At 54.3% G+C, this 26,502-nt stretch overlaps 11 protein-coding genes across 11 annotated transcripts; 6 read left to right on the forward strand and 5 right to left on the reverse strand.

Annotated features, from left to right (window-relative positions):
• Positions 1-174: 174 nt before the first annotated feature.
• On the forward strand, positions 175-1,230 carry BDP55DRAFT_550728 (3-dehydroshikimate dehydratase; the record flags this gene model as incomplete). The annotated part of the gene is made up of 1 exon (XM_060569048.1): positions 175-1,230. The coding sequence occupies one exon, from the start codon at positions 175-177 to the stop codon at positions 1,228-1,230; it is 1,056 nt and encodes a 351-aa protein (XP_060430655.1).
• Positions 1,231-1,951: 721 nt separating this feature from the next.
• On the forward strand, positions 1,952-3,589 carry BDP55DRAFT_741975 (inositol monophosphatase; the record flags this gene model as incomplete). The annotated part of the gene is made up of 6 exons (XM_060580456.1): positions 1,952-2,463; positions 2,529-2,598; positions 2,668-3,111; positions 3,174-3,245; positions 3,306-3,431; positions 3,481-3,589. The coding sequence occupies exons 1-6, from the start codon at positions 2,286-2,288 to the stop codon at positions 3,587-3,589; spliced, it is 999 nt and encodes a 332-aa protein (XP_060430656.1). The 5' UTR covers positions 1,952-2,285.
• Positions 3,590-3,654: 65 nt separating this feature from the next.
• Positions 3,655-4,809, reverse strand: BDP55DRAFT_550690 (iron-containing alcohol dehydrogenase; the record flags this gene model as incomplete). The annotated part of the gene is made up of 2 exons (XM_060569043.1): positions 3,655-4,217; positions 4,272-4,809. The coding sequence occupies 2 exons, from the start codon at positions 4,807-4,809 to the stop codon at positions 3,655-3,657; spliced, it is 1,101 nt and encodes a 366-aa protein (XP_060430657.1).
• A 469-nt stretch (positions 4,810-5,278) lies between these two features.
• BDP55DRAFT_727960 (WD repeat domain-containing protein jip5) lies at positions 5,279-6,629 on the reverse strand (the record flags this gene model as incomplete). Its single annotated transcript, XM_060579381.1, has 2 exons — positions 5,279-6,273; positions 6,362-6,629. 2 exons carry the CDS (start codon positions 6,627-6,629, stop codon positions 5,279-5,281), a joined length of 1,263 nt encoding a protein of 420 aa, XP_060430658.1.
• Positions 6,630-7,904: 1,275 nt separating this feature from the next.
• BDP55DRAFT_550421 (glycoside hydrolase superfamily) lies at positions 7,905-9,235 on the forward strand (the record flags this gene model as incomplete). The annotated part of the gene is made up of 3 exons (XM_060569026.1): positions 7,905-7,972; positions 8,064-8,372; positions 8,446-9,235. 3 exons carry the CDS (start codon positions 7,905-7,907, stop codon positions 9,233-9,235), a joined length of 1,167 nt encoding a protein of 388 aa, XP_060430659.1.
• A 3,074-nt stretch (positions 9,236-12,309) lies between these two features.
• Positions 12,310-12,847, forward strand: BDP55DRAFT_631281 (marvel domain-containing protein; the record flags this gene model as incomplete). Its single annotated transcript, XM_060572264.1, has 2 exons — positions 12,310-12,385; positions 12,447-12,847. The coding sequence occupies 2 exons, from the start codon at positions 12,310-12,312 to the stop codon at positions 12,845-12,847; spliced, it is 477 nt and encodes a 158-aa protein (XP_060430660.1).
• Positions 12,848-15,130: 2,283 nt separating this feature from the next.
• BDP55DRAFT_631282 (glycerophosphoryl diester phosphodiesterase) lies at positions 15,131-16,381 on the forward strand (the record flags this gene model as incomplete). The annotated part of the gene is made up of 1 exon (XM_060572265.1): positions 15,131-16,381. The coding sequence occupies one exon, from the start codon at positions 15,131-15,133 to the stop codon at positions 16,379-16,381; it is 1,251 nt and encodes a 416-aa protein (XP_060430661.1).
• A 522-nt stretch (positions 16,382-16,903) lies between these two features.
• Positions 16,904-18,463, forward strand: BDP55DRAFT_550499 (diphthamide biosynthesis protein 2; the record flags this gene model as incomplete). The annotated part of the gene is made up of 1 exon (XM_060569031.1): positions 16,904-18,463. One exon carries the CDS (start codon positions 16,904-16,906, stop codon positions 18,461-18,463), a length of 1,560 nt encoding a protein of 519 aa, XP_060430662.1.
• Positions 18,464-18,519: 56 nt separating this feature from the next.
• BDP55DRAFT_108604 (uncharacterized protein) lies at positions 18,520-18,892 on the reverse strand. Its single transcript, XM_060565363.1, has one exon. It carries the CDS (start codon positions 18,786-18,788, stop codon positions 18,576-18,578), a length of 213 nt encoding a protein of 70 aa, XP_060430663.1. The 5' UTR covers positions 18,789-18,892; the 3' UTR covers positions 18,520-18,575.
• Positions 18,893-18,996: 104 nt separating this feature from the next.
• Positions 18,997-19,697, reverse strand: BDP55DRAFT_727965 (uncharacterized protein; the record flags this gene model as incomplete). Its single annotated transcript, XM_060579382.1, has 2 exons — positions 18,997-19,554; positions 19,644-19,697. The coding sequence occupies 2 exons, from the start codon at positions 19,695-19,697 to the stop codon at positions 18,997-18,999; spliced, it is 612 nt and encodes a 203-aa protein (XP_060430664.1).
• Positions 19,698-23,077: 3,380 nt separating this feature from the next.
• On the reverse strand, positions 23,078-26,164 carry BDP55DRAFT_550718 (uncharacterized protein; the record flags this gene model as incomplete). Its single annotated transcript, XM_060569046.1, has 1 exon — positions 23,078-26,164. The coding sequence occupies one exon, from the start codon at positions 26,162-26,164 to the stop codon at positions 23,078-23,080; it is 3,087 nt and encodes a 1,028-aa protein (XP_060430665.1).
• Between the last annotated feature and the right edge of the window lie 338 nt (positions 26,165-26,502).

The raw sequence follows: 26,502 nt of genomic DNA on the forward strand, positions 1-26,502 counted from the left end.
TTTAGACTCAGGTACTCCCTTCATCCTACTTCTAAGTCCATCTTACTATTCTCAATACCAGAAAGACATCCACCATCTAATCGAATTGCCTTGTGTTGTCTTCGCATTCCATTAGCACTTTGATACCCCTTGCTATTCTATCGCCGCCAACCTCACATCTCACACACAATCACAATGCCTTCCCGGTTAGGAATCAGCACAATGTCGCTCGGCCGATGCTGGGCAGGCCACAGCTTTGAGCACAAGATGGACATGGCCGCCAAGTATGGCTACCAGGGCATCGAGCTCTGGCACGAGGATCTCATGGACGTTGCCGAGCAGTTGCCTGGCGGTGCTGCCTTGATCGACAACCAACTCGCCGCTGCTGGCATTGTTAAGAGGATGTGCGACATCCGCAACATCGAGATCATCTGCCTTCAGCCTTTCCAACACTTTGAGGGACTCATCGACCGTGAGCAGCACGCCCGCCGCATCGAGGAGTTACGTGTTTGGATCCAGCTTGCCCATGTTCTCGGCACAGATCTGATCCAGATTCCCAGCAACGTCTTGCCCGCCGAGCAGGTTTCTGACGATCTTGAACTTCACATTGCCGACCTTGCTGAAGTGGCCGACATTGGTGCGGCGTCCAACCCCCCTATCCAGTTCTCATACGAGTCTCTCTCATGGGGAACGAGAGTCGATGTTTGGGAAACCTGCTGGGAGGTGATTCAACGGGTCGACCGGCCCAACTTTGGCATGTGCCTCGATACGTTCAACATTGCGGGTCGCATCTTTGCGGACCCCACAGCAGCTTCCGGAAAGGTCGTCGATGCCGAGCAAGCCGTCAAAGACTCTATCCAACGGTTGCTCACGACTGTCGATGTCTCCAAGATTATCTACGTGCAGGTCGTCGACGCTGAGCGCCTCGCCGAGCCTATCTGCGAAACGCACCCCTACTACAACGCCGAGCAGCCGCACCGCATGTCTTGGTCAAGAAACTGCCGTCTATTCTATGGCGAGTATTCAAGAGGCGCGTATCTTCCCGTCCGGGAGCTTTGCGCCGCCATTTTCCAGGGTCTCGGTTTTGAGGGCTGGGTCAGCTTTGAGCTGTTCAACAGGAGAATGTCAGAGGAGGACCACGGTGTCCCCGAGGAACTAGCAAAGAGAGGAGCCGTCGCTTGGTCTAAGCTCGTGAGAGACATGAAGCTGAGAGTAGAAGAGCCATCAGCACAGGTTACGGCGTCACTATGAGGGGAGAGGACGACATGAAGAATGAACATTTTACATAGCGATTGTATAGTATTTACACTACTGTTTCTTTTTTTCTTTTTTAAACAATAATCATATTGAAGTCTCCAGACCAACATTGGCCCCTCCCTTTCGATTCCATGTGCGTGACCCCATGAAGTTTCCTACCTCAACAATAGTTGAGACGTCTAGGCCTAGGATGTGTGATGCATGAACCTAGTTATAGAGCCTTAGTTGTCAATAACGGCTCTTCAGACTGTTGAATTCCAGAAGAGAAACTTCAAAGTATTGACGCAGAGGGTCCGGCGAATCGTTTCTATCATGTATTAGTCTTGAGATGAGCTCGATTAATGAGTTTTTGATAAATAGTCAATCGACTTGGATGAATTTCCACATTCAGATTCGAAGTACGATGAGTCTTTGTCTTCACATTTCATCAACTTTTGAGAATCTGCCAACACAGGAGCTATGCCAATGCTTACACGTCTGAATATTGACCGCCGTGTGGTTTCACATAAGATCCAGGCCATCCCTCTTTGTGTTTTTCTCCGTTTCCACTCATCCTGGAGCACTCAAGGTGACATTGTCTGAGAGATGTGAGTGAGTGCCCCTCCTTTCTCGGAAGTCCACCACCAGCCTTAGTAATGGACTTTTTGGCAGTATTCCTTGCCCTCTAAGGATCCGGATAGCGGCCCAGGGGACCATCTTTGGGCTCTTGAGGCGGGGTCCTATGCGGGGATGTCCCACTGAAAGAGCACCGGACGTCATCCGCTGTGCTTCCGCAGTGGCTCGTTCTTCGGTTGGCGGCGGCCCAGCCGTCGAGTCACCACCGATTTGCAGCCTAGGTGCTCTGATAACGCAAGCTAGGTGAGCCCGGTGCCGACTGCGGACAGCTTGTCTCGTTGCCTATTGCTCTTTCTCGCAGTTTCACACAACTCTCTCTCTGACTCTGATCTGACTCTTCCATTTTTTGGCTTGCTCTCCTCCTAGCTTTACCGTACAGCTTGTCCACCAATCTTTCCAGTCGTAGGCCAAACGAATCACAGAAAACCGTCAGAATGGCCGACATTAGCGACGCCGAGCTCCGCGAAATCTACGACTTTGCCATCCAGTTGGGCAAAGAGGCGGGAGAGATGCTCATGACGGCGGCCAAGTCAAGATGGGGATCCGGAGGCGAGACGCAGGCATTCACAGAAAAGGATAACTCGGTTGATCTGGTGACCAAGACAGACACAGGTGCGTTGACTCTGCATCTGCCGATATCCCAATGCGCGTTGAGGAAACCTGTTTCTTGCTGACAGCACGGTGCCCGCTCCTAGAAGTTGAAGCTTTCATTCACACATCCGTCGCAAAGAAGTATCCCAGCCACAAGTGAGTCGACTCACCCGATAGCCTCGACTCTGTAACGTCTCGGACAGTCTGATATTGATAAGCTTGCAGCTTTCTCGGCGAAGAGACATATTCGGCTGGCGCATCGCGTGACTACCTTGTCGACGAACGGCCGACATGGATTGTTGACCCCCTCGATGGCACCGTCAACTTCACCCACCTGTTCCCAATGTTCTGCGTCTCCATCGGATTCGCTATCAAGGGCAAGCCCGTCATTGGTGTCATCAACGCCCCCTTCTTGAACCAGACGTTCTCGTCGCTCAAGGGACATGGTGCGTGGATGAACGAGACACAGAGGCTGCCGCTCGTTCTAAACCCACTGCCCGCCAATGCGCCTAGCGGCTGCGTTTTCTCCTGCGAATGGGGCAAGGATCGTCGAGACACACCGGACGGCAACATGCACCGCAAGGTCGAGAGCTTCATGAACATGGCTGCCGAGCGTAAGGGACGCGGTGGCAAGGGTGGCATGGTGCATGGCATGAGGAGCTTGGGAAGGTGAGTTCGAACACGTCTACTGCGTGGTATGGCTTGGATGGGGACTCTCGCTGACGATATAGTGCTACTCTGGATCTGGCATACACAGCAATGGGATCATTTGACATTTGGTGGGAGGGCGGATGCTGGGAATGGTGAGACAGCCTGACCATCACAGACTCAACAAGGCACGGGAACTGACACAACTGCTTCAGGGACGTTGCTGCAGGCTTCGCGATTCTTGAGGAGGCCGGTGGTCTTGTAACAATAGCCAATCCTCCCGAAGACACGAGCGTCGTTCCAGAAGCGAAGCTCGGCGGCAGACTTTACCTCGCTATCCGGTTCGTCGAGCCCTCGGGCGGAATACTAGACATTGCTAACACTACGCAGACCCGCAGGATCGACCGAGACCGAGACGGCACGAGAGGCGCAGGAAAGAGTAGTGCGGGAGACGTGGAAGCGAGTAAGAACGTTGGACTACTCGAGACCCGGTGCGTGAAGCATGTAAATGGCAGAAGGAGAAGGAGAAAAAAGACAAATAGAATGAATCCAATTCAATCGAGTCTAAAGATCAGTCTGTGCCTGCTCCCCAGCCCACGCTCTGCGGATGATTTCACGAATCGTAACCTTCTCCAGAGGACGGGGATTCCAATAAGGCTTATCGGATGCCACGTCAGCAACGCGGTCAATGTCCTTCTCCTGCATACCGATATCCTTGAGGCCCGTGGAGATATCCAGGACCCGAAGTAACTTATTCAAGCCAGCTACGATGCCCGCAGGCGAGTCCTCGGTACTCTGCGCGAGAGCGGAGGAGAGCTTGGTCCTAGTGGCCTCGGGAAAGGCCTGCGCGTTGAACGCCATACTATGCGGCAGGAAGATCGAGTGTGTCTCGGCGTGAGGGAGATTCAGAGCACCGCCGGCCGCGTGAGCCAGCTTGTGCTGTAGCGCGATGCCGGTTGCCGCCGCCAACAAGCCAGCCAGGAACGCGCCGTACAGGGCCGAGGTACGTGCCTCGACCGAGGAGGGGTCTGACACAATCACTGGTAGGGCACTCGACAGTGCCCTGATGGACTCCAAAGCAAAGTGGTCTGTCAGCGGGCTAGCCTGGCGGGAGTATAATGCTTCAACTAGATCAAATCTCAGTCCCTGCTTAAGATGTAACCTTGGGATGGGCGGCCTACATGAGTGCGCCATAGCGTTGATACCACTTGGACCGCTGACTTTTACCGGCAAATCCATGGTCAGGTCAATGTCGTAGATGACCACCTTGGGCAAGATCTTGGAGTCTGTTGTTGACGTCTTCTTTCCATCTTTTGTCTCCCCGATGATGGGTGTCATCTCGGAGCCCGAGTATGTTGTTGGAATAGCCACTTGTGGCATGCCAGTGCGAAGAGCAATTGCCTTTCCTAGACCGACGGCACTGCCGCCTCCGACTGATATGAGAACATCGCGGCCCTGTGCTCGTTCAACGGCGGGACCGATGATGTCGCTCGGGTTGTGGACAATGGCAGTATCGAGAATTTCCACGTCTGAAAAGCCTGTTTCTTTCAAGCTGTCCAGGATCCTTTTTGCGAGAGAATTCCGAGACGGGGAGCAGATGATGAGAGGTTTCGAGAGCTTGCGGGACTGGAGTTCGCCGGGTAGCTCATTGACAGTGCCCGGCCCGAAAAAAACCTTGGGGGTGGTGATGCCAAAGACAAAGGAATTTATGGTGTCCATAGCAAACGGTAGATATTCAGAGCCTGTGTAGTATTAGGGGAACGAATTCTGATGCATGTCATGAAGGAAGATATAGGCAAGTGCGTTTATACAGGAAGCTTGCCGTTCATTCTGTCAGTCGTTTGTCATCGGCGGGGAGCGGGGTCCGACCGCTGCGGAGGTCACCCAAGTTCCGGGCCCGGCGTTGGGGGTCGGCAATCGACAGCTGGGCCGATACGTGGGCGGAAGAAGCATCTCGTCACACAGTTCCAAGCCCTCTAATTCTTTTGATGAAGCCGCCAACTGCCGTCAGGCCATGCTCGCTCTCTTACTCCGAAAGGCAAAGATCTCCCAGGACACCAGAACGCCAGGAGTAGAAGTCACTGCATCATTAAGATACAAGAGTGTTGAAATGGTTCCTTGAATGGCTCATCCTTTTCTACAGACGGCACCGGAGGGTATCATTTGAAGTAAATGTAAAGATATCAGTCTAGTCCAAACCGTCAAAGCCTAGAATGCCGTGCGCGCCCATGGGGCCAAGCTTGTCGGCTCCCGTGTTCTGGCGCTTGCTTCGTGGCTTTGAATCGTCATCACTGTCGCTATCATCATCACTATCGCTGTCTGCCCGGCGCTTGCCAGAGGTCTCGTCATCGCTATCGCTGTCGCTACCCTCGTCACTGCCTTGGGGCTCGCCTTGAAGCTCGGACAGCTCCTCCCATACCTTGACCGTCCTACCGCCGGCAGTTATCAGGCGATTCTGAGAGTCAAAGGCAACGGAAATGACACCTTCAACGTCGTCATGGCGGAGACTCAGGGACTTGTCGACCTCCCTAGTTACCAAGTCCACCACCCGGAGGCTACCGTCACCGAGGCCGACGACCAGCTTCTTCCCGAGCCCGAGCTCTTCAGGGACCAAGGCCAGAGCGTCCAGACTCTCACCGCCGCTCTTGCCGCCGTCGACGATGATGCGTTCTTGTTGATCATCCCAAGCACCCTTGTCCCAGACCGTGACCACCCCGGAGCCGGATCCGACAGCGACGATACCGTTGTTCCTGTTGTTCTTGGGGCCGAGGCCGGGGACGTAGACAGCAGATAGCAGCTCGTCTTCTTGGTCGTCGGAGCGGACAAGAACGCCTCTGCGCACATCTGTCACAGCGAGCGTCGTTCCACCAATAGACACCCATTGCTTCGAGAAGCCAGAGGTGCTCTCGGCGGAAGGAGGCAACGGAACGATGGCAGAGACGTAGTCGGAGTGAGGGAAGTGTGTCTGAGCAGGCTTGGCCGAGGGGACGCCGTCCCGCAGGTCAAATATGTGCATAGCTCCGGAGTCGCAGCCGAGAAGGAGGCTCTGGGGGCTTAGAACGTGCATGAGTGTCGGGGCGTCGATCTGCTTATTCGAGGAAGGGATGATGACTTTAGAGATGACCTTGCCGGTCGTCGGGGAGAAGTGCTTGATCAAGCCATCAGTGCCGGCGGAGTAGAGGGCTATCAATTCAAACAAGACAAGTCAGCCGGGGTCTGGAAGAGAAAATCCGATTGATCTTTGTAGCGCATTAGGCGCATATCTACGTACCAGAACCATCGTGGCTGTATGCCAGGGCTCTACAGCTTCCCTTGTGACGCCTTGTGCGCCAGACGCTGTCGATAGCCCCACGACCGCTTGATGCTATGCTCGTATCGGGTTCGTCGGAAGCTTCAGAATCGTTGTCGCCGGAGGAAGGGAGACGGAAGGTTTCGACGTGGCCGGTAGACAAGCCAACGGTCAGTAGCGGCTCGGTAGGGTGGAGGACCTGGGTGAAGACCTCGGCGGAGAGGGGGAGGGTGCAGAGGTTCTCAAACATGATTGCTGCATCAATTGGGCAGATGAAGCTCCGTTGCAGAAGGACCAGCTGTAACAATGTGCAAAGGAGGCCGTCGGGACCCAAGTTGAGGCGGTCTAAATGTCGAAATAGGAAGGAAGCTGAGTGATGGGAGAGGTAGCTGACTTAGACACGCGCAGGCTGGCGGCGGGATGAAATTTTCGAGGTGAAGAGCTCACCGATGTGGGTACCCCACTAGAGCTCTCACCGAAGCCCAGACCTTGTTCCTGCTCAAAGTGAAGAACGGACCGGGAAAGACCTGTTCAACCTGTTTGGAAGCTGCAAAACGCACAATACCCGAGCGCTCGGTTTCGTGTCTCTTTGTTCCCAGCTCCAAACAGCCTAAGAGATCGGGTAGTTGGGATGTCTTACCTTCCTGGGTAGGAACCTTGGGCTGGCAAGGCTGGCAAGTAATCACGAATAGGTTCGTCCACCCGCATCAAAGTTACATTCGAGTTGGTCGGGTTCCCTCCGCTGCAACATACCAGCCGGTCGTTGTGGTAAGCCGGCGACTTGAAGACTCTCCCACCGGAAAAGTCACCAACTGAACTGGCGCAGACATTCGAGGCTCGGATGGAATGAAGATTGATGATATGCATCATTTTCCATTTGCTGCACTGGTCAAGCTTTCTGAAATGAGATGAGAAACCTGGAACTGTGAGTCCTAAGGTCATTCCTGGTACGTATCTTGTTGTTTTCAGAGTGCCTTCTAGTCCATGAAGTTGTTCGTAGGTATCTGCTCCGTACGTAAGGTAAGGTAAGGTACCTTACGAATATTCGTATCTGCTCGCCCTCTACGGTCCTGGAAAGAGCGTCCCGTCGTCTTAAGGTTAATTGCTGCGGGGTCTATCCCCCCGGCAAGCAGGTGCGCCAATGCCGCCAAACACTACTGGAGCACCGTGGTAGGGCGCATCCGCCACAGCGGGGTTCCTGCACCGAGAAGATCCCGGCGGAAAGAGGAAGTTGAGGAAACATCGGACACCCGGCAGCTGATTCACCTGCCGTTTCTCCTTCTCTTTTGTTTCGCCCGTCTTTGGCTTGTTCCTTTGCGTTGAAGTCTGCTGCCCATCTTTTTGACTACCTATCTCTAAGCCACGCCCTTTCATCTTTTGTTTTCATCCCTCGTCTCCAAGCTCATGCCCGCGTCCTGTGAGAGTTTGCACATCTCGAAGCCACCTCCCTTACAACGCTGGCACCGACATGAAGCTACTGTCCACCGCTCTGGGCGGTCTGCTCATACTTTTGCAGTCCGCCATAATGGCCTCCGCCCAAGAGACCGCCGAAAGGGCTGCATCCGATCTCAAATGCGTCATGTATCTCACTGGGTAAGTGAATAGCTTCTACTAACACTCATCACAAGGCGGCTTGAGTAGGTGACTAAGGTAGACGGACATGAACCGCTAACGCAAGCCACAGCCAACACCCAAACGTCCCCTCTAGAGAGCTTGTGTCTCACATCACCCACGTGGAGCTGGCTTTCATGAACTCGGACACCTTCAACAAGGACGTGGCCGAGTGGCCCCTCTTCACCACCGTCGATAAGGTCCGTACTCAGTTCATGCCTGGCACCAAGGTTATGGTCGCCATTGGCGGCTGGAGTGACACCAAGGGCTTCGATACCGCTGCTCGCACCCCGGAGTCGCGAAGAAAGTGGGCCCAGAATGTTGCCGACATGGTCAAGGCAACCGGTGCTGACGGTATTGATATGGATTGGGAATACCCTGGGTGAGCTTCAATCACTATACCTGTGGCCATTACCAAGAGCCGCAGCAGAGACAGTTACTAAACCACAATCCAGCGGTAATGGCGAGGACTACAAGGTTGAGAACAGCACCAACGAGAAAAAGAAGTGGGAGATTGAGGCATACCCATTGCTGCTTGAGGAGGTCCGCAGGCAGCTCCCCAAGGGCAAGCTCATCTCGGCCGCGACTCCAGGTCTTGAACGCGACATGATTGCCTTCAACAAAGAGACGGTCCCTCGTATCGTACGCAGTCTCGACTTTGTCAACGTCATGACCTACGACATGATGAACCGCCGCGATAATGTGACCAAGCACCACACAGGCATGGAGTTGTCCAGAATTGCCGTCGATAACTACATGGCTAGAGGAGTTCCGGCTCACAAGATCAATCTCGGTTTCGCCTTTTATACCAAGTGGTTCAAGACGACGGATTGCCCCGAGGGCAAAGAGGTTGGATGCCCGACACCACTCATGGAGGATCCCGTTACGGGTGGGGATCTGGGCCAGACGGGAGGCTTTAGCTGGAACGACGGGGTTCAAGAAGACGTAAAAGCCTCTTTCGAGAGAGCTCAGAAGGAAGGCAAGTATGACAAGGAGGGCGGAGGCTACTACTACCTTGACAGGGCCGAGAAGCGGTTCTGGACGTACGATACCCCCGATGCCATCCTGCGCAAATTCCCCGCCCTCGTCGACGACAAAAGACTCGGTGGCGTATTCGCTTGGGGCCTGGGCGAGGACGGACCTGAGTACAACAACCTCAAAGCGGTCAACAAAGGTCTGGCAGAGCGCAGGGGAAGAGGAAGCTTCCCCTGGGGCCCTGGCCCTCACGAGGCTGATGAGCTGTAGGTGACCCCTTAGGCAGAGCCAGCAAAGCTTTGCCATCACTTTCTGTGTCAATGTGTGAACAACCAGACTCACTGCCGGGTTGCGCATAGTGCCAATCGTGCACCGTAGCACATGAACTGAGGACGTTGAATGATGGATCTTAGTCTGTAACCCCGGGCTTATTTGAGGTTATTAGAGTTTGGTTGACGAAGGAAAAGTTGAGAAACTTTGAAGCTGATGAGTGACCTACTCGTGTTCGCCGTAGCGAGGCCCTACGCAAATACGGTTAAATTCAAAACAATCTCCAATTCCCAACATTGACTCTGTCGTAGCCCATGCCTGTGCCCTGCGTGTGGTACACATAGAGTGTGTTATGGCTCGGTCGGTTACCCAAGGTTGACAGGCTAACCATGTGATTGCCGGAACGGACGACGGCGTCTGCAGCTAATTACCCAGATTCTGTACGGGGATGTATAGGTAGATACGTATAAGAGTCGGTAGTCCGAACAGACTCGCATCTCTGGAGTTGATACTTAACCTAGCGTGCTTGGGTGTTCCGTACTGTCTCTCATCAGACACTAGCTTCGTTCACTAACATTCGTGCAGAGGGCTGACAGGTTGAATCTAGTGGGCAAATAGGGTTGCTCGGCGATCTAACGAAATGCATGTCTCATCCATGTGTCTTGGAAAAATACGCCTCGACGTAATTGCGCTCAGCTGTGTCATGTGGAATTGTTGGCGCCGTGAGTTTGGAGCAGAAGCGCCGCCGTTGATCTTCAACCATAGAGAGTCTTGTGGTTCGCGGTCAGAGCCGAAGATGAGATTTGCAAGGATACCTAAAGGCGAGGCAGTAGGACGAACGAAGGACGGAGTCTAAGGGTTCACGGTGTTCACAGGGTTCAAGAGGGTCCATCTCGAAAGGCTTGGAAGACGAGGTTCAAGCTGTCGTTGTTGCAAAAGGGACTCTGGCGATATGGAGGGGCGAGAGGGCGATGGGAGGACGCGTAAGTATCCGCAACGGGTTGGAAGAGGCTGAATGAACCTTGAAGTGAAAGGCGAGGCGAGGTAGGCGAGGCGAGGTAAGCGAAGGTGTGAGGGCGATGAACGCACCTGGCGGTCTGAGAGGCTGTTGGCACTGTAGTGTGGCACTGGGCGGGAGGTTTGAAGTTGGATGGATAGACGGTGGACTTACGTCATCAGGGATCAAAGTCTTCCCAGCCTCAACTCTGGGCCCTTGCAACCAACCCTTGGAACCCAAGCCTTGAAAATGGAAATCCTCGGCAGGTGAAGGAAATCGTCGTGCCGGAGCCGAGACCGGGCGGGGAGGACCCGCTCTTTGCCGGGGGTTGGCTTCACAAGTCCATATGCGCCTGCCTCGATTTGGGCTGGTGGCAGTTGACGCACGAAGACCTTGAGTGCGCGTCGAGCTTGTGCATCTCGGATGGATGTGCTGGTGATGCCCTTGGCTTGGCTAGCACCGGTAGTTGGCTGACAGTGCGGAAAGGGTGTGTGTGTGAGTCTGCGAGATAATACCTACCTTACCTAAGTAGCTAAATAAGTGGCTCGACTGATAAATGCACGGGTCCGTCATCCATGCCTCTACATCACGGGCAAAAGCCTGCAGAATGCAGGGTCGCGGAGAGGTGCGGTGAACACTCACACACTGGACCGTGAAGGTTGTCAGTGGCTGCCCTAGGTAGGCTTGGGCAGCGTCTGCGTGTTGGATTGGGACTTGACTGATCCAATGGTTTCACGGTTTGTATATCGAGGCGAGTCAAGCTGGGGAATGTGTTACTGATCCAGACGAGACAGAGTCCAAGAAGCAAATGGCACTTCTATGTGTAGTTTTGGGTGAGGACGACAGAGTACCTAGGACCGTCGATTGTTCGAGCCAGCGCATGTCTTAAACCATCAAGCCTCCCCGGCATTCCAGGCCTCGGTCAAGTCAGTTTCTGATCTGTGTTTGTGGTTGTCTGGCAAGGGACCCTGAGACTGTATGCCTGCAATGCCAACAGTGCCAGGGTTTAAGTGGAAATGGCTTCTTTCTTTCTCTTAAATTTCTTGCTTCATTTTGAACACATCTTCTGCTTTAGAATCGCGTCAGGCGAGCAAACATCAACGGACATCAAAGGGTCGGCAACGGCGTTCCGGTCTAGAACATGGTAGACGGAGCGAATACGGCTTGGAAGTCTGGTAATATCCTGGAGATTGCAGAGACACTCGACGTGTGACTACACTAGACATGACATAGCACGCCTGAGTCTTAGACTCTTCCACGTTCTCCATGTTTGTTTGGTTGACAAGATTTTCGCTGGGATTGCAGATGATGGAAGGTGCGAGGCATGTCTGAGCGACGCTTACCTAAAATCGAGATGAAATAGCGGAGAATACCAGCAAAGCGAATGTCATCCGCCACGATGAATGGCCTGAAGTGGCTGAAGATTAGCGGCGACTCACTGTTAGCGTCTGTATTTTATTGGCGAGAATGGCCTGTCAGCCCTGGTGGAGGCATCCCAAGGTTGACAATGAGGTCATGGCTACTGCTGGGACCACGTCATTCTCTGCACTACACATCACCACACGCCCCTCCTTACCTCACAGGCTCACCCCCCCCCCAAGCCGCGGTAGCATTACGCATCGTCAACTCTTCACGGCTGGGCCAATGTGCCATTACACGTTGGGTACCTGACAAGTTACAGAATTCTCGGCTGATGACTACGTAGTGGTGACTTAGGTTAACTAGGCCTAACGGCGGTCTGGTTTTGCCTGGCGTGTGAAAGCCGAGCCATTCCCTTCCTATGCGATGCGTCTTTCTGCTGCTGCTGCTCCTCCACGCCCCCGTCTGACGCCATTCTACCTACTCGTAATTCGTTGTCCAACAGGGCAAACTCGCCCAGCGTCTCTCACCTCTCGCCCACTACTTATTCAATGCCATAGCCTCTGCCAATCCGTTGCCCAAGAACCACTCACTTCTCCATCCATCCAACCTCATCAATCTACCCAGCTCTCGATACTCTCGCAGACCTGCGATACCTCCATCAACCTACAACATCCCAGCCAAACGCATCATCAGCGACAACATTTAGACGCCCAATATGGTCTCCCTCGTACCTATCGCCCACATCGTGGCGGCCGTCTTTTCCGTCATCGAGCTCGGCCTTACTTCATATGGTATGTTTGGACTTTCCCCTACTTCAGCCTTTCATCAATACATGAACTAACACCATTACAGTTGCTAGCGGCTACAATGGCTACAACGGCTGGAGCGGTTGGTGGTCTCGATCTCCCGATATCGTCAACTTCCTCATCTTCAACTCCGTCTGGTCACTGCTGGTTCTCGCCTACGTTGGCCTGACCCCTCTGTACATGACCCGCCTTTTCCACAAGCTCGTCTCCCTCGCGCTGCTTGTCATCACCACCATCTTCTGGTTCGCCGGCGCCATCGCCCTTGCCGTCTTTGTCGGAACCCCTCGCTGCGGTGCCAACACATACTGCGGCTCCGCCCAGGCTGCCGTCGCCTTTGCTTTCTTCATCTGGGCCATCTTCATGTTCCTCACTGTCCTTGACACCCTCGAGGCAATGCGCTCGCGCGGCCATGCCACCAAGCACAACCACGCCTACCCCGGTGCTTAAACAGTGACGATCTTTGATGGAAGTGATACGAGCTGGCTTGATTTTGAACGGCCTTGGGAATGATGTGGAAATACCCCGAAGCATGAAACGGAGTCATGGGCTTTTTTTCTTTATTTTTTTCTTCTTTTTTGGGTGTGCTTAACCACCACACCTAGCAGGGTGTTACGGGTTACTTGCGTCGTTTAGGTGTACGATGCTCCTAGCGAGCATGGGTTTCCAGCCCATATAATACCATCAACTATCCGCGCGAAATTCGAGATCTCTATGTGTTTAAGAAGCGTGAAGAAGATACCCGACTCGTTCATCAAATTGATTGTGCTCTGGAATAGCTGTTTGTTTTGAGTACGAATCGAGCACATATATTTCAGCATTGTCTTCATGGGTTGGTAATCCAACCATGTGAACTTCAAAGCTTCCAACTACTTACCATACCATATTTACCAGTCCCGGGTCTACTTACGTCGATATCATACGGATGCGGCACCTGGCACAACTTTTCAGTGCGTCAAACGACATTCGCCTGATTAAGATGCTCTAAAAATCCATGGATGTCAAGCTCTTTGGTCAGATTATGGCCGTCGAGCTCAACATGGGTCGCCTAGGAGTCTTTTCAAAACACCAGCGGTTACTTATGTGATATATCCCATCGAATTTCAGAACTATGAAACCCATTAATGACCCTTTTGACGTGAAGCTGCGTGTCATCTATGTCCTGCTTCCAAGAGACATAGATAGCTCGTGATGAGCTTGGCTTTCCGCAGCATTGGAAGTGTTTGACTCCGGCGTAAGAAGCTCTTATTTGATTCCCAAATTATCATGTCTGGTAAGGACGTGCATGTCCTCTTGTACTTTGGAAGATCTACAAGACCTAACCTTGCGGACTGATTAAGAATTCGTACGAACAAACATTTCAAGCTGTCGAACCTTATCTAGGTCACGGAGGGTCGCCGCCAATGACTCGTGGGGTTGATATAGGCGTCTTGGCGGTGATCCGCTCTGGTTGAAATACCGTGGTACGTGAGGCTACTTAGATTGCGAAAAGCAGCGTAGGGGTTTTTTTGGCACCGGTGACGCCGGCCTCCGCTTACCGGCTCGGGGAACGGAGACCTGAGCTGTCGGGTCTGAACAGTGAGCACCGGCTGCTGGTAGGCCCGGGGGATTGGTTGGCCAAGACGGGAGTCCGGTGTCGTCGGTCAAGAGTTCACCTCAGTTTATCTGCAGGTTGGGCACGTGCATCGGATACAACCAGTGAAGTTAACGATGCAATGGGATGCGTAAGGTAGGAGGGAGGAGCTTAGGAAGGCGTGGGTGGTGATGCCGATGTCAACCTTCCTTATCAGCCCTGGACGGCCACTGCCTGGGACGGTGGGACCGGAGCTTGGGATGGTCTAATTGACGAATGAGGGGACGTCCTGTCGGCACGCCGTTCTGCTCCACAGAAGGTGCGGGGCCGCCAAGGACCTCTAGTGGAGCCGTACCGCCGTTGACCCCTCACTCTTGCGGGACAGCTGGGAAACAACTTGCTCGGGGAGCTCCTCTGCATCCCTGAAGCTGTCCTGCCTTGCCCGGCTTGACTGGTTCACGGAACACCACTATTTCCTCTTGCCTCTTGAGCTCTGCCTGTTCGTCTGGTATTACCACATAGTTCATACTATTCTACATTTCCTTTTCCAGGGTTGTGATCCTTCTATTGACACGTGCTGATAAACAGCGCATTCTACGGTCGGCCGTCCAATTCCCCATTCATCTTATCCTATGCTGAGGGTGTTGCCGACCTTGTCCCTGTCCCTCTGGTACCAGGGATGGAATCGTACGGATACGCTGCTAAATCTTTCACAGGGAAGACATCAGACGGCGATACCGAATGCAAGCATGTTGCCCGATATCTTCCCAGGGCCTATCCAATCTGCAGCCTTCCACGAACTGCTCAGCATCATGTTGCTAGACTAGCAATGCACTGGTTATCTAAAACTACGTATTCCGCATTGCGAACCCTGCCAGAGCTAGGTATCGGCCATTGCAGCTGCTGGTCGTCTTGGCAAAACAACCACCACGCCCTCCAGACTCCAGAAGAGAGACCTACATAAGATCGGGGACACCTCGACTCGCGTCTACTCACATACCTAGTCTCGTCCCTCTCCCCGTCACCTCTATCCTCAGCTCCAGCCCCAGCTCCAGCTTTCGTAGTCCTCCCTCGGTCCTCTTCCCGGCGAGTCCTCAGTTGATTGGAGTGTCCCTTCGTCGTGCGAGACATCGACCAGCCATCATCGACCGCCAGTCAAGATGCACTTCAACTCGATCGTCGTCTCTAGCCTCATGGCTGCCGCTTCCCGGCAAGTCAATGCTGTCCCTTGTCCTAAGCCAGCACCTGTCTACAAGCCCATCACCAGCATTCAATTGGGCCCGAGACCCTACTGGTTGGTCAACGACATGGACGAGGGTCCTTTGAAGGACAAGCTGCAGTCGTGCTCGGAACAGCCCATCAAGCCCTCCAACTGGAGCATCGGGCACCGCGGCGGTGGCACTATGATGATCCCCGAAGAGTCAGTCGAGTCAAACCTCGCCGGTGCGCGTATGGGTGCTGGTGTTCTCGAGTGCGATGTTGCTTTCACCAAGGACCGCGAACTAGTCTGCCGGCACTCGCAATGCGATCTTCACACGACGACCAATATCGTTACCATCCCCGAGCTCAACGCCAAGTGCACCACACCCTTTACTCCCGCTGGCAACGGTACAGCCGCGACCGCCAAGTGTTGCACATCGGACATCACCGTCGCTGAGTTCAAGACTCTCTGCAGCAAGATGGATGGCTTCAATGCCTCGGCCGTCAACCCGGAGGACTTCTTGCTCGGTACCCCGAGATACCGAACCGACCTCTACTCCACATGCGGAACCGTTATGACCCACAAGGAACACATTGCCATGACCAACGACTTGGGTCTGCAGTTCAGTCCTGAGCTCAAGGTTCCCGAGGTTGAGATGCCTTTCGAGGGAGACTACACGCAAGAACAGTACGCGCAACAGCTGATTGACGAGTACAAGGAAGCTGGAATTGCTCCTGAGCGGGTCTGGCCCCAGTCGTTCTACTATCCTGATATTCTCTACTGGCTCAAGGCCGAGCCCGAGTTCGGCAAGCAGGGCGTTCTCTTGGACGAGAGCGGAGACACCCCCGAGACCTTCCCGGGAGCTGTTGCCAACCTGACCGAGTTTGCTGCTGCTGGTGTCAAGATCATGGCCCCTCCTTTGTACTATCTCGTGACCGTCGAAGATGGCAGGATTGTGCCCAGTTCGTATGCGACCAGGGCCAAGGAATTGGGTCTCGACATTATCTCATGGTCCCTGGAGCGTTCTGGCTTCCTCGGAGACGAGACCAAGGGCGGCTACTACTACACTTCCATCGCCAACGTCACAAACAACGACGGCGATGTTTACAACCTGCTCCACGTTCTTGCCCAAGACGTTGGTGTGTTGAGCATCTTTTCGGACTGGAGTGCCACTGTCACCTATTACGCCAATTGTTTTGGTCTATTCTAGGTGCTTGTGAGAAGCACGATGAGATGATTCCATAGGGCAAGCGAATATAATCCAAAACCATACCGAATTATGACGGTAATGATCAGCGTTGAGATAGGACATGCAGTAGAAACAAAGTAATGATGTGAACGCCGACATCCATTTAACATGGAGAGAAACCGGTCACGACTTGCACATGAATAATGATGCTTCTCCTTCTACAAAGAAGCACAGGGGATATTGCAATATCCGGATTGCGTGGTCCATCAGTGAACGATAGGAGCCGTCCACTGCTTCCCGTAGTGTACCTTGTAGAGAAGGTAGTTGACCAATCGACTTACAAGAGTTTCCAATTCTAAGTGGGTATCATCCAACAGATTTACACCGAATTCACCGACACGGTGAGTCCAGGGCCTGACCTTGAATTTTGGTACCCCGCCATTAGCGCAACCCCGCCATCGACCGATTCCTCTTCCTCAAGCCGTCAATCAGAAAATAAAGAGTTTTTTTTTTTTTTTTCTCTCTTCACAACAGCAGCCGGCCATGGCAGAACTCTCAGCGGCGCCCGTCCTTTCGACGCCCGCCGAACACACCTTTGAAGACCCGACACCAACGCCTCCGCCTCCGCCGACCGCCGACCGCACCCAAGATGAACTCTCTTCAGTCTACGAGATCGAGCGCACGGCGCGCGAGATCAAGGAGGGCGGCTGGAACCGCGTCGCCCTCCAGTTCCCCGACGCCATGCTGCGCGACGCCTCGTGGGTCGCAGAGGCGCTGACGGAAGCCCTGGGCGGCAGCGAATCCCATCGGGTGTATATCCTCGCCGACACGTCCTACAGCGCCTGCTGCGTCGACGAGATCGCGGCTGAACATGCCGACGCCCAGATTGTCGTACACTATGGCCGCTCATGTCTGTCACCGACTTCGAGACTGCCCGTTATCTACGTCTTTACGCGGCACACCCTCGATCTTGACCAGGCAGTCGAGGCTTTCTGCAAAGAATTTCCGGACAAGCAGCACAAGGTGGTTGTGGTGGCCGACGTCACATATCAGGACCATGTCGTTCCCTTCACCACGAAACTGTGCTCCGCTGGGTACACAGAGTTGCTGTATACCGAAGTGGCACACGACCCGACCGGTACGATCCCGAACCGCAAAATTATCGACTCTTCCTCCTCGAGCGCCCCGCAGACTACCGACCTGTCCGAGCGCTCCCTCTTCCACATCTCGGCACCGCCCTCAGCGCTCCTCCTCGCCCTCCAGACCCGCATGGCCTCCCTCCATGTTCTCTCGATGCCAAGCCTGTCAACCAACGATCCGACACGGACGACAAATGCCCTTCTCCGCCGGCGCTTCGCCCGCGTCTTGACACTGGCCACGGCCGGTGTGGTGGGCATCCTCGTCAACACGCTCTCTGTGTCCAACTACCTCGGAAGCATCGACCTCCTGCGCCGGCGTATCGCCGAAGCCGGGAAAAAGAGCTACACGGTCGTGGTGGGCAAGCTGAACGCCGCGAAGCTAGCTAACTTTGCCGAAGTCGACGGCTGGGTTGTCGTGGGGTGCTGGGAGAGCGGCCTGGTGGAGGAGGACGCCGGATTCTTCAAGCCCGTCATCACGCCCTTTGAGATGGAGGTGGCGCTGAAGCCGGAGAGCGAGCGCGTGTGGGGCCTCGAGTGGTGGGGAGGCATCGAAAAGATGGACCACGACACGGTCAGACAGGAGGAGGAGGAGGAGCTGGACGAGGACGAGTCGGCGCCGCCAGAATACGACTTGCGCACCGGCAAGCTCGTGGCTAGTCGGCCGATGAGGATGCCGATACGTTCAGCCGACGGCGAACCCAAGACCGGCGATGACAACGGGGAGGAAAGCAGCAGCAGCAGCAGCAGCAAGAAGCCTGGGCAGTCGGCGTTGGTGAAGCGTGAGGTGGGCGAGGTGGCCACCATCAACGGTGTGCTTAGCCCGGGTGCCGAGTACTTGCGTTCACAAAGAACGTGGCAGGGTCTCGGAACGGACTACGATGAGGAGAGCAGTACTGTCGTCGAGGCAGGCCGAAGCGGTGTGGCGCGAGGTTATACGGTTGGCGAGGACGCTGGCCGGGCATGAAGAAAAGTGACAATTGACGAGGGTTTTTTTTCCCCATTCTTTTTGATACGGCGCAAGGTACGGTACTAAAAAGATTAGACTAGTGAGGACGTAAAGATACCAAAATTTTCCATCAAGGTTTGCCTCTCAATGCTACTGTGTTTTCACTCAAAGGAGAGGGTACCCAACGGTCAGTCGGTCCAGTCAGCCTGCCGTTCTTGGTGCTACGAGGAAGGGGAATTGGGAAGGCAATCATAAGGTCGGAAACAGACGGACGATGGCCTGCGCCAAGGCTGAACACGGCAGAAAGAATGTTTTGAATCAATGTCGTTAGATTCGTCATCATTAAGGAGTATGCCGTCCACTACATGCGCCGGGTCGCTGAAATTACATGAACCATCCCTAAGCATCGTTCATGTGCTCTCCACATCCTATCGTATCATATCATGGTATCTCGTCTCATCTTCTTGTTGTTTCTCGTTCTTGTACATGTCATCAAAAATTCTCTCCAAAGAAATGCAGTGCGCTTATCGCTGTGTCCGGTCTGATGGGTCTTAAACGTAGACGCGACGGTGAGAGTGAGAGCTGCGACGGCTGTGGGAGCGATGGCTGTGGCTGTGAGAGCGGTGGCGGCGGTGACGGCCGTGGTGGTAGGACTTGCGCTCGTAGCTGGAGGATAGGCGATCACCGTGCATCCAGGCGAGAACAGCGGTGAAGAAGAAGAGAATGGTGTTGATGATGCCAAAGACCCAAGATGCCTTAAGCATGGCACAGGGCTTGTCGGTGAAGAGGTTGAAGCGGGGACCGGAAATGGTGACGAGGCCGGGGAAGTTTGCAGACCAGCGGCCGTCGCGTGCTAGGTTTGTGCAATCGACGTAGTTGATGCCGCGAAGGTACCAGACGGCAGCAATGAAGGCACCAACGAAACCAAGGTCGATAACTGCGACGAAGAGGGCATTTGTGCTGCTGCGGTGGTAGCTGAAGAGGGTAAAGATGGCCCAGGCGAGGGCGAGGACGGAGACGATGAAGAGGACGAGAATGGAATCGGGAACGATGACGTTGCGCTTTACGAAGCCATCGACGAACCAGGCGAGCATGCCCATGGTCGGGATCTGTGATGCCCATTGCATTAGCCAAAATTGGGTAGTCGAGACGATGTTGTCGGTCTTGCCAACTTGTATCACTGTGTGAGAAAACGTACCAAGGTGACGATTTGAAGGAATCGCGTCGCCGCGAACATGACGGCGAACAACATGGTGGGCGGTTGGGAGTCTGGAAGGCCGGGAAAGAAGTTACTGATTGCTGTGCGGAAAAGATGCGACAAGACGCGACGACGACATGCGCTGGCGCTGGCGGTAGCGGTGGTTGTGTTGTAGTCGTTGTTGCGCTTGCGACAGGCGGCGACGGATTTCAAAGAGATCTTGAGATAAACAGAGACAAAGGCGGCCGATGAACGGGAGCTACCAAGGTAGGTAGATGGATGAGTAGGTAGTGAGAAAGCAGAGAAGCAAACTCTTGCAGAGTCTCTTGATTATTTCTTCTGTCGCTCGTGTTTTGTTCTAGAGCCCATTCAGATGAACGGGCGGGTGGTTGGGATGGGGTGGAAGGGGCAGTTAAATAAACAAGGTGCGACTTGCGTGTGAGAGGTGTGAGCCAGAAACTGAGCCAATGCAGGTCGGGTTTGGGTTTGGGTCAGGAAGTCTTGCAAGTTGGGACAAGCCCATCCGGGGTGGGCAGTAGCAGCAGATGGGACCGGGGGGTGTGAGGAAGTGTGGGAGAGAGAGAGAGAGAGAGAGAGAAAAGGAAAAAAAAAAGCAAGGCAAGCCGCAACGCGCACCGCCAGGTTTATTTTGGTGGTGGTGGATGTGAAGTGGTGTAATTCGTTGGTGTGTGAGTGGTATTAGTGGTGGTTCAGTTCAAATGGGGGAGGTTGGGCTGGATCGCGGGTTGCCAGTCAAGGATCCATGGACCAAGGATGATGAATGGTGAAAGGCAAGATAAGGTAGCATCAGGTCGCTCAAGATGCCGGGTGCCCGTAGCCCGCCATTTTGTCATTCCCGTTGACTTTGAATCTCAATCTCACTCTCCTGTGGATGGATAATCTAAGAGGTACCTCAAGACAGACAGTTGTGAGAGTGAGATGGGATGGGACGGAATAGGCACGAACAGGGATGAAGGCATCGCAATCTCGCAAATTGCAAGATTCACATGGATCTGGGACTAGAACGAAGAGGGTTCCGGCTGCGCAGCTCGGTGCAGCGGTTCGCGGCTCGCCCTCTCTGGTATGAATTGTGTGTATCAGTATGGATGGATGTTTGATGGCACGGCCTTGCTTGACGGCTGTCTCCAGGGACGAGGGACGAGCAAACGGCCGTCAAACAATGACACGGACCGCAGCCAAGGATGTCGCAGAGCGTGAGCCCGAGCACCTTGAATTCTCACTCACTAGGTACTCACTCAGGTACGGAGTTTTCATACCTTGCCCTTCGCCTTACAGATACTCCGTACCTAGTAGAGGAAATTATCCATTCACATTGTACGGAGTATCCGTAGACACAGAGAGAAATGAAAGGGCATGTGAGGTGAGGTACCTTAAGATACCTTAGGTAAGCTGAGTTGAAAAGTGTTTACTGAAGCCTGACAGGTGGAAGGTGGAAGGTGCGTCACCAGCAATGACGTCGGCGATCGGCACCCTCTCTCCCCTATTTTGGCCGAGGCCTGCCGCCAGCCCAGTTCCTTCCCTTGCACTTTCACTTTCCGGGCACCTTCCACCTTCCAAACGTCCACCCATTTGCTTGGGAAGTTGGGATAACTCCTGGAAGCAGGTAGGCAGGCAGGTACCTTCACGACGGTAGGTACGGAGTCACGGGAGTAAGGCACGGATAAGGTAGCTTCCTTTCCTCTTCATTCGTGAGTTTCTCACGGCGTCTGTACATGGTCGTCATCTCACATACGAGGCTGGCTCTTCCTTAATGATGATGCATGCTGCAGAATGAAGGCGAACCACCCGGGCGATGCGCTCATCGACGGCTGATTTCTTGCCCTGTCAATCCTGTCAATTCTGTCAATCACATTGTCTATTCGTACCACCACTCATTCGATTCGGGACAATAAACCCGGTGTCTCATCTCAGTCAAGGACTGAGGTGACACCATTCACCTTGGGCTAGGTAAGGTCCTTTGTACGGATACAAGGCTTTGGTTTCCCGGCCAGCACAAGTCAAGGAAGCGTGTCCAGGTCCAGAGCCTAGAATCCAGACCGGCAGACCCCAACCGTCCAACGACAAACAACTCATCTCAAGTGGGGGTCTACTATGCTTTCAGCCAATCCTGTATCTTCTTATAAACCCCCGGTACTTTTGGACGAGGAACCACTCCAACCTAAAATCGGCGGGGCTGGTCATCTTGGACCATTGTTATCCACCGTCCCCCAAGACCAGTTTCTTTCTTTCTCCGAGTCCGAGTACTGTATCATGCCGTATCACACTCCGCACACATAGTCCAATGGTGGGAAACACTCCATGCACTCCAATTCGTTCCCTTACTCTTGAGAAAGTAATGACCCAGGAAGCATCACGACAGGTCACTTCAAGGCGGTGATCGCGAAAAGGAAGGGAAAGAAACAAGTCAAGAGTGGGCATGATGAGGTGGCTGGGTTTGCGTTGGCCTCGACCCTGTTGCAAACTTCCAGGGGTCCCCATCCTAATCCAGTCCCATCGTGGGCCGTGGCACCGTCTCTCACAGTCTCACTCCCACTCTCAGACTCTCATCCACCCTTGTACGGAGCAGGCTCCTATGGATATGGAGATAGAACAGACAGGCACTTCGAGCTTAGATCCACACCGCATCGCCGGCGACGGCCTCACTCGCACGGCACGACCCACGTGGAGAATCGGAGCGAGAAGCGACCTAGTGAGTGAGTTCGACCCTTTCCGTCTCACCTCATTTACTCACCTTATCCACGCCTAACACTGCAAGGTGACCAAGTTACGGAGTACAGTTGCTAAGCTAAGCTGGATGAACCACGTCACCGCCGCCGTCGATTCTGACAACCAACAAATGTGTCTGAATTGCGCCTTTTTCTGTGCCACAGTCCTCGTGATTCCAATCCCCCCTCTTCTGACCTCAACCCCAAACGTGAGGTAGCCTTGTAGGTACCTTGACTCAGGTAAGGTAACCCATCTGAACGCCATCTTTATGAGCGTCCAAACCAGCTATAGTCTACCCGACTTCACACCTAATAATTTGTTAATGCGCAGGCTGCCATAAGATATCACCGCGCATTGAAGGTAGGCAAGGGACGTAATGAACCAAGTAGCCAGCTATTCGTGTCTCATTCGACCAGAACAATACGAGTAAAATTAGCGGGTATCACTCAATCAACTCAAGGTACTAAGCTATCTCCAACTTTTTTGTCCACCCTCAAGAGAAGAGAAAACCCAAGACATAGCTGTCCACCTGATATCTCTCGCTTGCTACGTTCATGACCTCGTCCTCGTCTGGTTCTCTTCATCGCTTTCACCCCCAGGCCGTGACCGCGACCTGGCCCCAGAGGTATATATACAAAATCTACTCGTCTCATCGTGCCACCTCCATCCCCAAGATGGATGGATTGGTTAGTCTGGCCTAGTCCACCTTACGGCTCGTGGTCATCAATTACATCCAAATCAAAATCCCGAATTCGTGGCGCCATGCTGTCTGTCTCGGACCCCTCGCGCTTCACTCGTCCATGGTTATACCCGCCCCGCGCGCTTTTCCTATCTAACGTGTCGTCCAGTGCAAGGAAGCCTCCCGACCCCGTAATGTTGCTCGGCAAGGGAAGCGACTGCTGCTCGTGCTGTGAGGTGCTGCTGGAACGCGCATAATTGCTATGAGAGCTGTTGGCATCCAAGAAGGCGGTAAAATCACGCCTTCGAATGGGCAGTTCCATTGCCTCTCCTCGATCCACGCTGCCGGCGCCGGTGCCGCCAAACGTGGTGGCACTGCGCATGCTGCCCGGTCCGCCGCCCAGTCCCTTGACGTTATCTCGCGATTGCGCTCTCTTCATGTTTGTACCGGGCCGACTGGATGCAGGTGTACGAATGCTGCTAGCCGTATCGCTTTCGCTCATGACGCTGTACGCCGAGCTGAAATGAGGTGCTGAACCCGTCGAGTGGATGGAGCGGGTCCCGGTCGTCTGGTACCCGGACCCCCGCGATGTTGTCGAAGCCGGGGCGCGCGGGTACGCAAACGGGCGGGCGAGGTTAAGCACGGGGCTGGTGTTGCCGGACCCGCCCGAACTCTCGGCGCCGCTGTTGTTCGGCGTATTCCAGCTATGCTGTACCATCCAGCAGTGAGATAGTTCGTGCGATGCCTCGTCTGTCGTGCCAGATCCCTTCCAAGGAGGAACTCTTGTACCCCTGAGGCGGGGAGAGAGATGGTACGGCACTCCGTCGCGATATCGCACGTTGGGGGCGTCTACTGACACACTCGCCAGCGTCTGGAGAATGCCGTAGATAAAAACCCAGCGGCCACGTCGGGCCACGGCCGGATCGACCTCAGTGACGCTGTCGCCCTTTTCGAATTTAACAAAGGCGTCAATGAGGTCCGATTGGGTGAAGTCAGAGCCGAGTATGTAAATGTTGGTGGCCTCAGTGTACGCCAACTGAACTCGTCGTTCCAGAGCACCCGCTCGGCCACCGTTGTTGGCACCTGCGCCTGTCTTCTTCTTGAACATGGAGCTCTCCTTTGACGGCGCGGGCGGGATGGATTCGGGTACCATGGGGTATGGATGCGGGATGTGTGGAAACCGCAACTTATTATCGAACTCGACGAGGATGTCTGTGATGGGAATGTCGATGTCGGCGTCGAATCCCTTGTCCTTTTCACTCTGCATCATCCATTTGCGCCCTGATCGCGCCTCGGACATGTCCCACACAATATCGCGGTTGACGAGGTAGTCGTAGAGCGCCCCAAAGTCCTTTTGCAGTGATTGTGCCACACTCCTCGTTAGCCACATGTCCTCGCCGTCGGAGTCTGGAAGGCCGGCTGTCTGCGCCGGTGGCCACGCTCCTTGCGAGTCAAGGTAGTGGTTCAAGAAGAACTTTTGTAAACGGTCCGCAGCCGCCTTTGCCTGACCACCGACGCCTGCCGGCCACATGTCGCCGTACTGGAATTCTGCGAGTCGTTCTTCAGCCGCCTGTACGCGAAGCTGCGTCTCGAGACATGCTCGCTCCAGTAGCGCGCGGGTGATGGGCGTGAGGTCTTTGAAGTCGGCGCACGTCTCCAGTTGACTGTACATGCCAGCGCAATGCAGGAAACTCTCCCGCCAGCCCTCCTCCCAGCGTACAGCTGACCCTTCGGACCACGCCAGCAAGCTGACAGCCGTTTCCGGGTCGTTGCGAACATCATCGATTCCCCGGGCTGATAGATAATTCAGAATCATACCGACATTATCCGCGTCCGGTGGCATGTAGGCATCTAATCGCATGTGGAGGTCGGAGAGAGCCTGGTGGAGCGTCAATCCGACCAGAGATGCGTGGTAGAGCAAGGCAAAAACATTTCTTGTCGTAATATGGCTCCTGAGCTGTTCCGTCTTGGTCATGTTTGCCGGGGTCGGAAAGTACATTTCGTACGAAATTTGCCCATCAGCTTCGCCGAGATCTTCCGAGATTGGGGGTGTCGGTTGCCCACCGCGCATGTGCGGCCGAAGCATAGGTGGTGCACCCTGTGGAGATGGGGGCATGTAGATGTCCTCCTCGGTTGTGCCCTCACGAAGTAACGTGATGAGATACCTCGATTCGGTCGCTTCGATGATGTGTGAAGATAGCCTGAAGGATGGGTTAGGCCTCGGGGCTTGGCCCTTGTGCCCGAAGAAGACGAGAACATCGCCATTCGGATCCCACAACTCGGGGTCTTTGCGCAGCTTATTCCACCTCTGGACAGGTCTTCCGGCACCGATCCATCGCTTGATGGGCGGCGTGGTCGGCACGGGAGGCAACTTCGATGCTGGAGGTGGAGATGTGGGCAAATCCAAATCCTGATGTCGCATTTGTTGATGCATGTGCTGCAAGTGGTGTTGCTGTTGGAGTTGTTGGTGTTGTTGCTGCTGCTGTTGTTGGTGTTGTTGCTGTTGTTGCATATGCATCTGCCGCTGCATTTGCATTTGCTGCATCGTATCCATGTTGAACTGTTCATAAGTGTAGTCGAGCTCGGTAGGCGACATTGGGGGTGCATTCTGATGGTGACCCGGCCGTACGGTGGCGACAGATTCGGGACGGAAGTCGGGCTCTTTGTCTTTGCGCTTAAAGGTGAAAGTCTTGGCTAGGCCTCTCCGTACATCCTCGCTTCTCTTGTCCAGCCTGCTTCGCAAGCCCGACTTCTCGATGCCCGAGACGTCTTCCGTTTTGATGGTGGGTCTCCGAGCGCGGGCATAGGCGAAGTCGTCAAGGGGGCCGGAGCTCCCGTCACGACGGCCACCCTCACTGCTTCCACTGCCACTGCCTATGCTGGGTGTGCCGGGCTTGATGTCGCGGGGAGGCTCCGAGAACTTGAGGAAGCGGGCATTGGTGGTGCCGATGCCGGTGCCAACGGGCAAGGAAGCGCCGGTCTGGGGAAGAGGAAACTCGGGAATGGTGAGATCCTCATATTCTCCTATTACGCCGCCGGTATTTAATCTTGCCCTCGCCTTGTCCTTCTCAGCCTGAGTGATCTTCTTGCGCACATAGGCGCTTCGACCTGACATGTCGGGGGGTGCCTTTGCCGGGCAAGAGGCCAAGCTCACGAAGAGCTGCTCACGGGCTGTGGATGACCCAGTCCCGGTTCGAACGAGCTACAGGCGTCCCGGGAGATGTTTGGAGGTGCAAGTATGCCGTTGCGACTGCTGCTGTCGCGAATGTCGGTGTCGAAGATGCGAGAAGCGCTACACAAAATGTATTCGTAGAAGAAGAACAAGAAGAAGAGGTAATGGAAGTGAGAGAGAGACGGAGACTGAGACAGAGGCAGACAGACAGAGAGTGACTGAATGGCAGCCCCCAGAGTCGAGATAAGATAAGACGACTCAAAAGTCCCCTAAACCTAAGA

Source organism: Colletotrichum godetiae (genome assembly GCF_030913485.1).
Source record: "Colletotrichum godetiae strain CBS 193.32 chromosome Unknown BDP55scaffold_17, whole genome shotgun sequence".
NCBI classification, from domain to species: domain Eukaryota; kingdom Fungi; phylum Ascomycota; class Sordariomycetes; order Glomerellales; family Glomerellaceae; genus Colletotrichum; species Colletotrichum godetiae.

What these genes read in the sequence shown, in the direction of transcription:
- BDP55DRAFT_108604 (XM_060565363.1), bottom strand. Translation starts at nt 18,788, where the DNA reads ATGATGACGAATCTAACGACATTGATTCAAAACATTCTTTCTGCCGTG.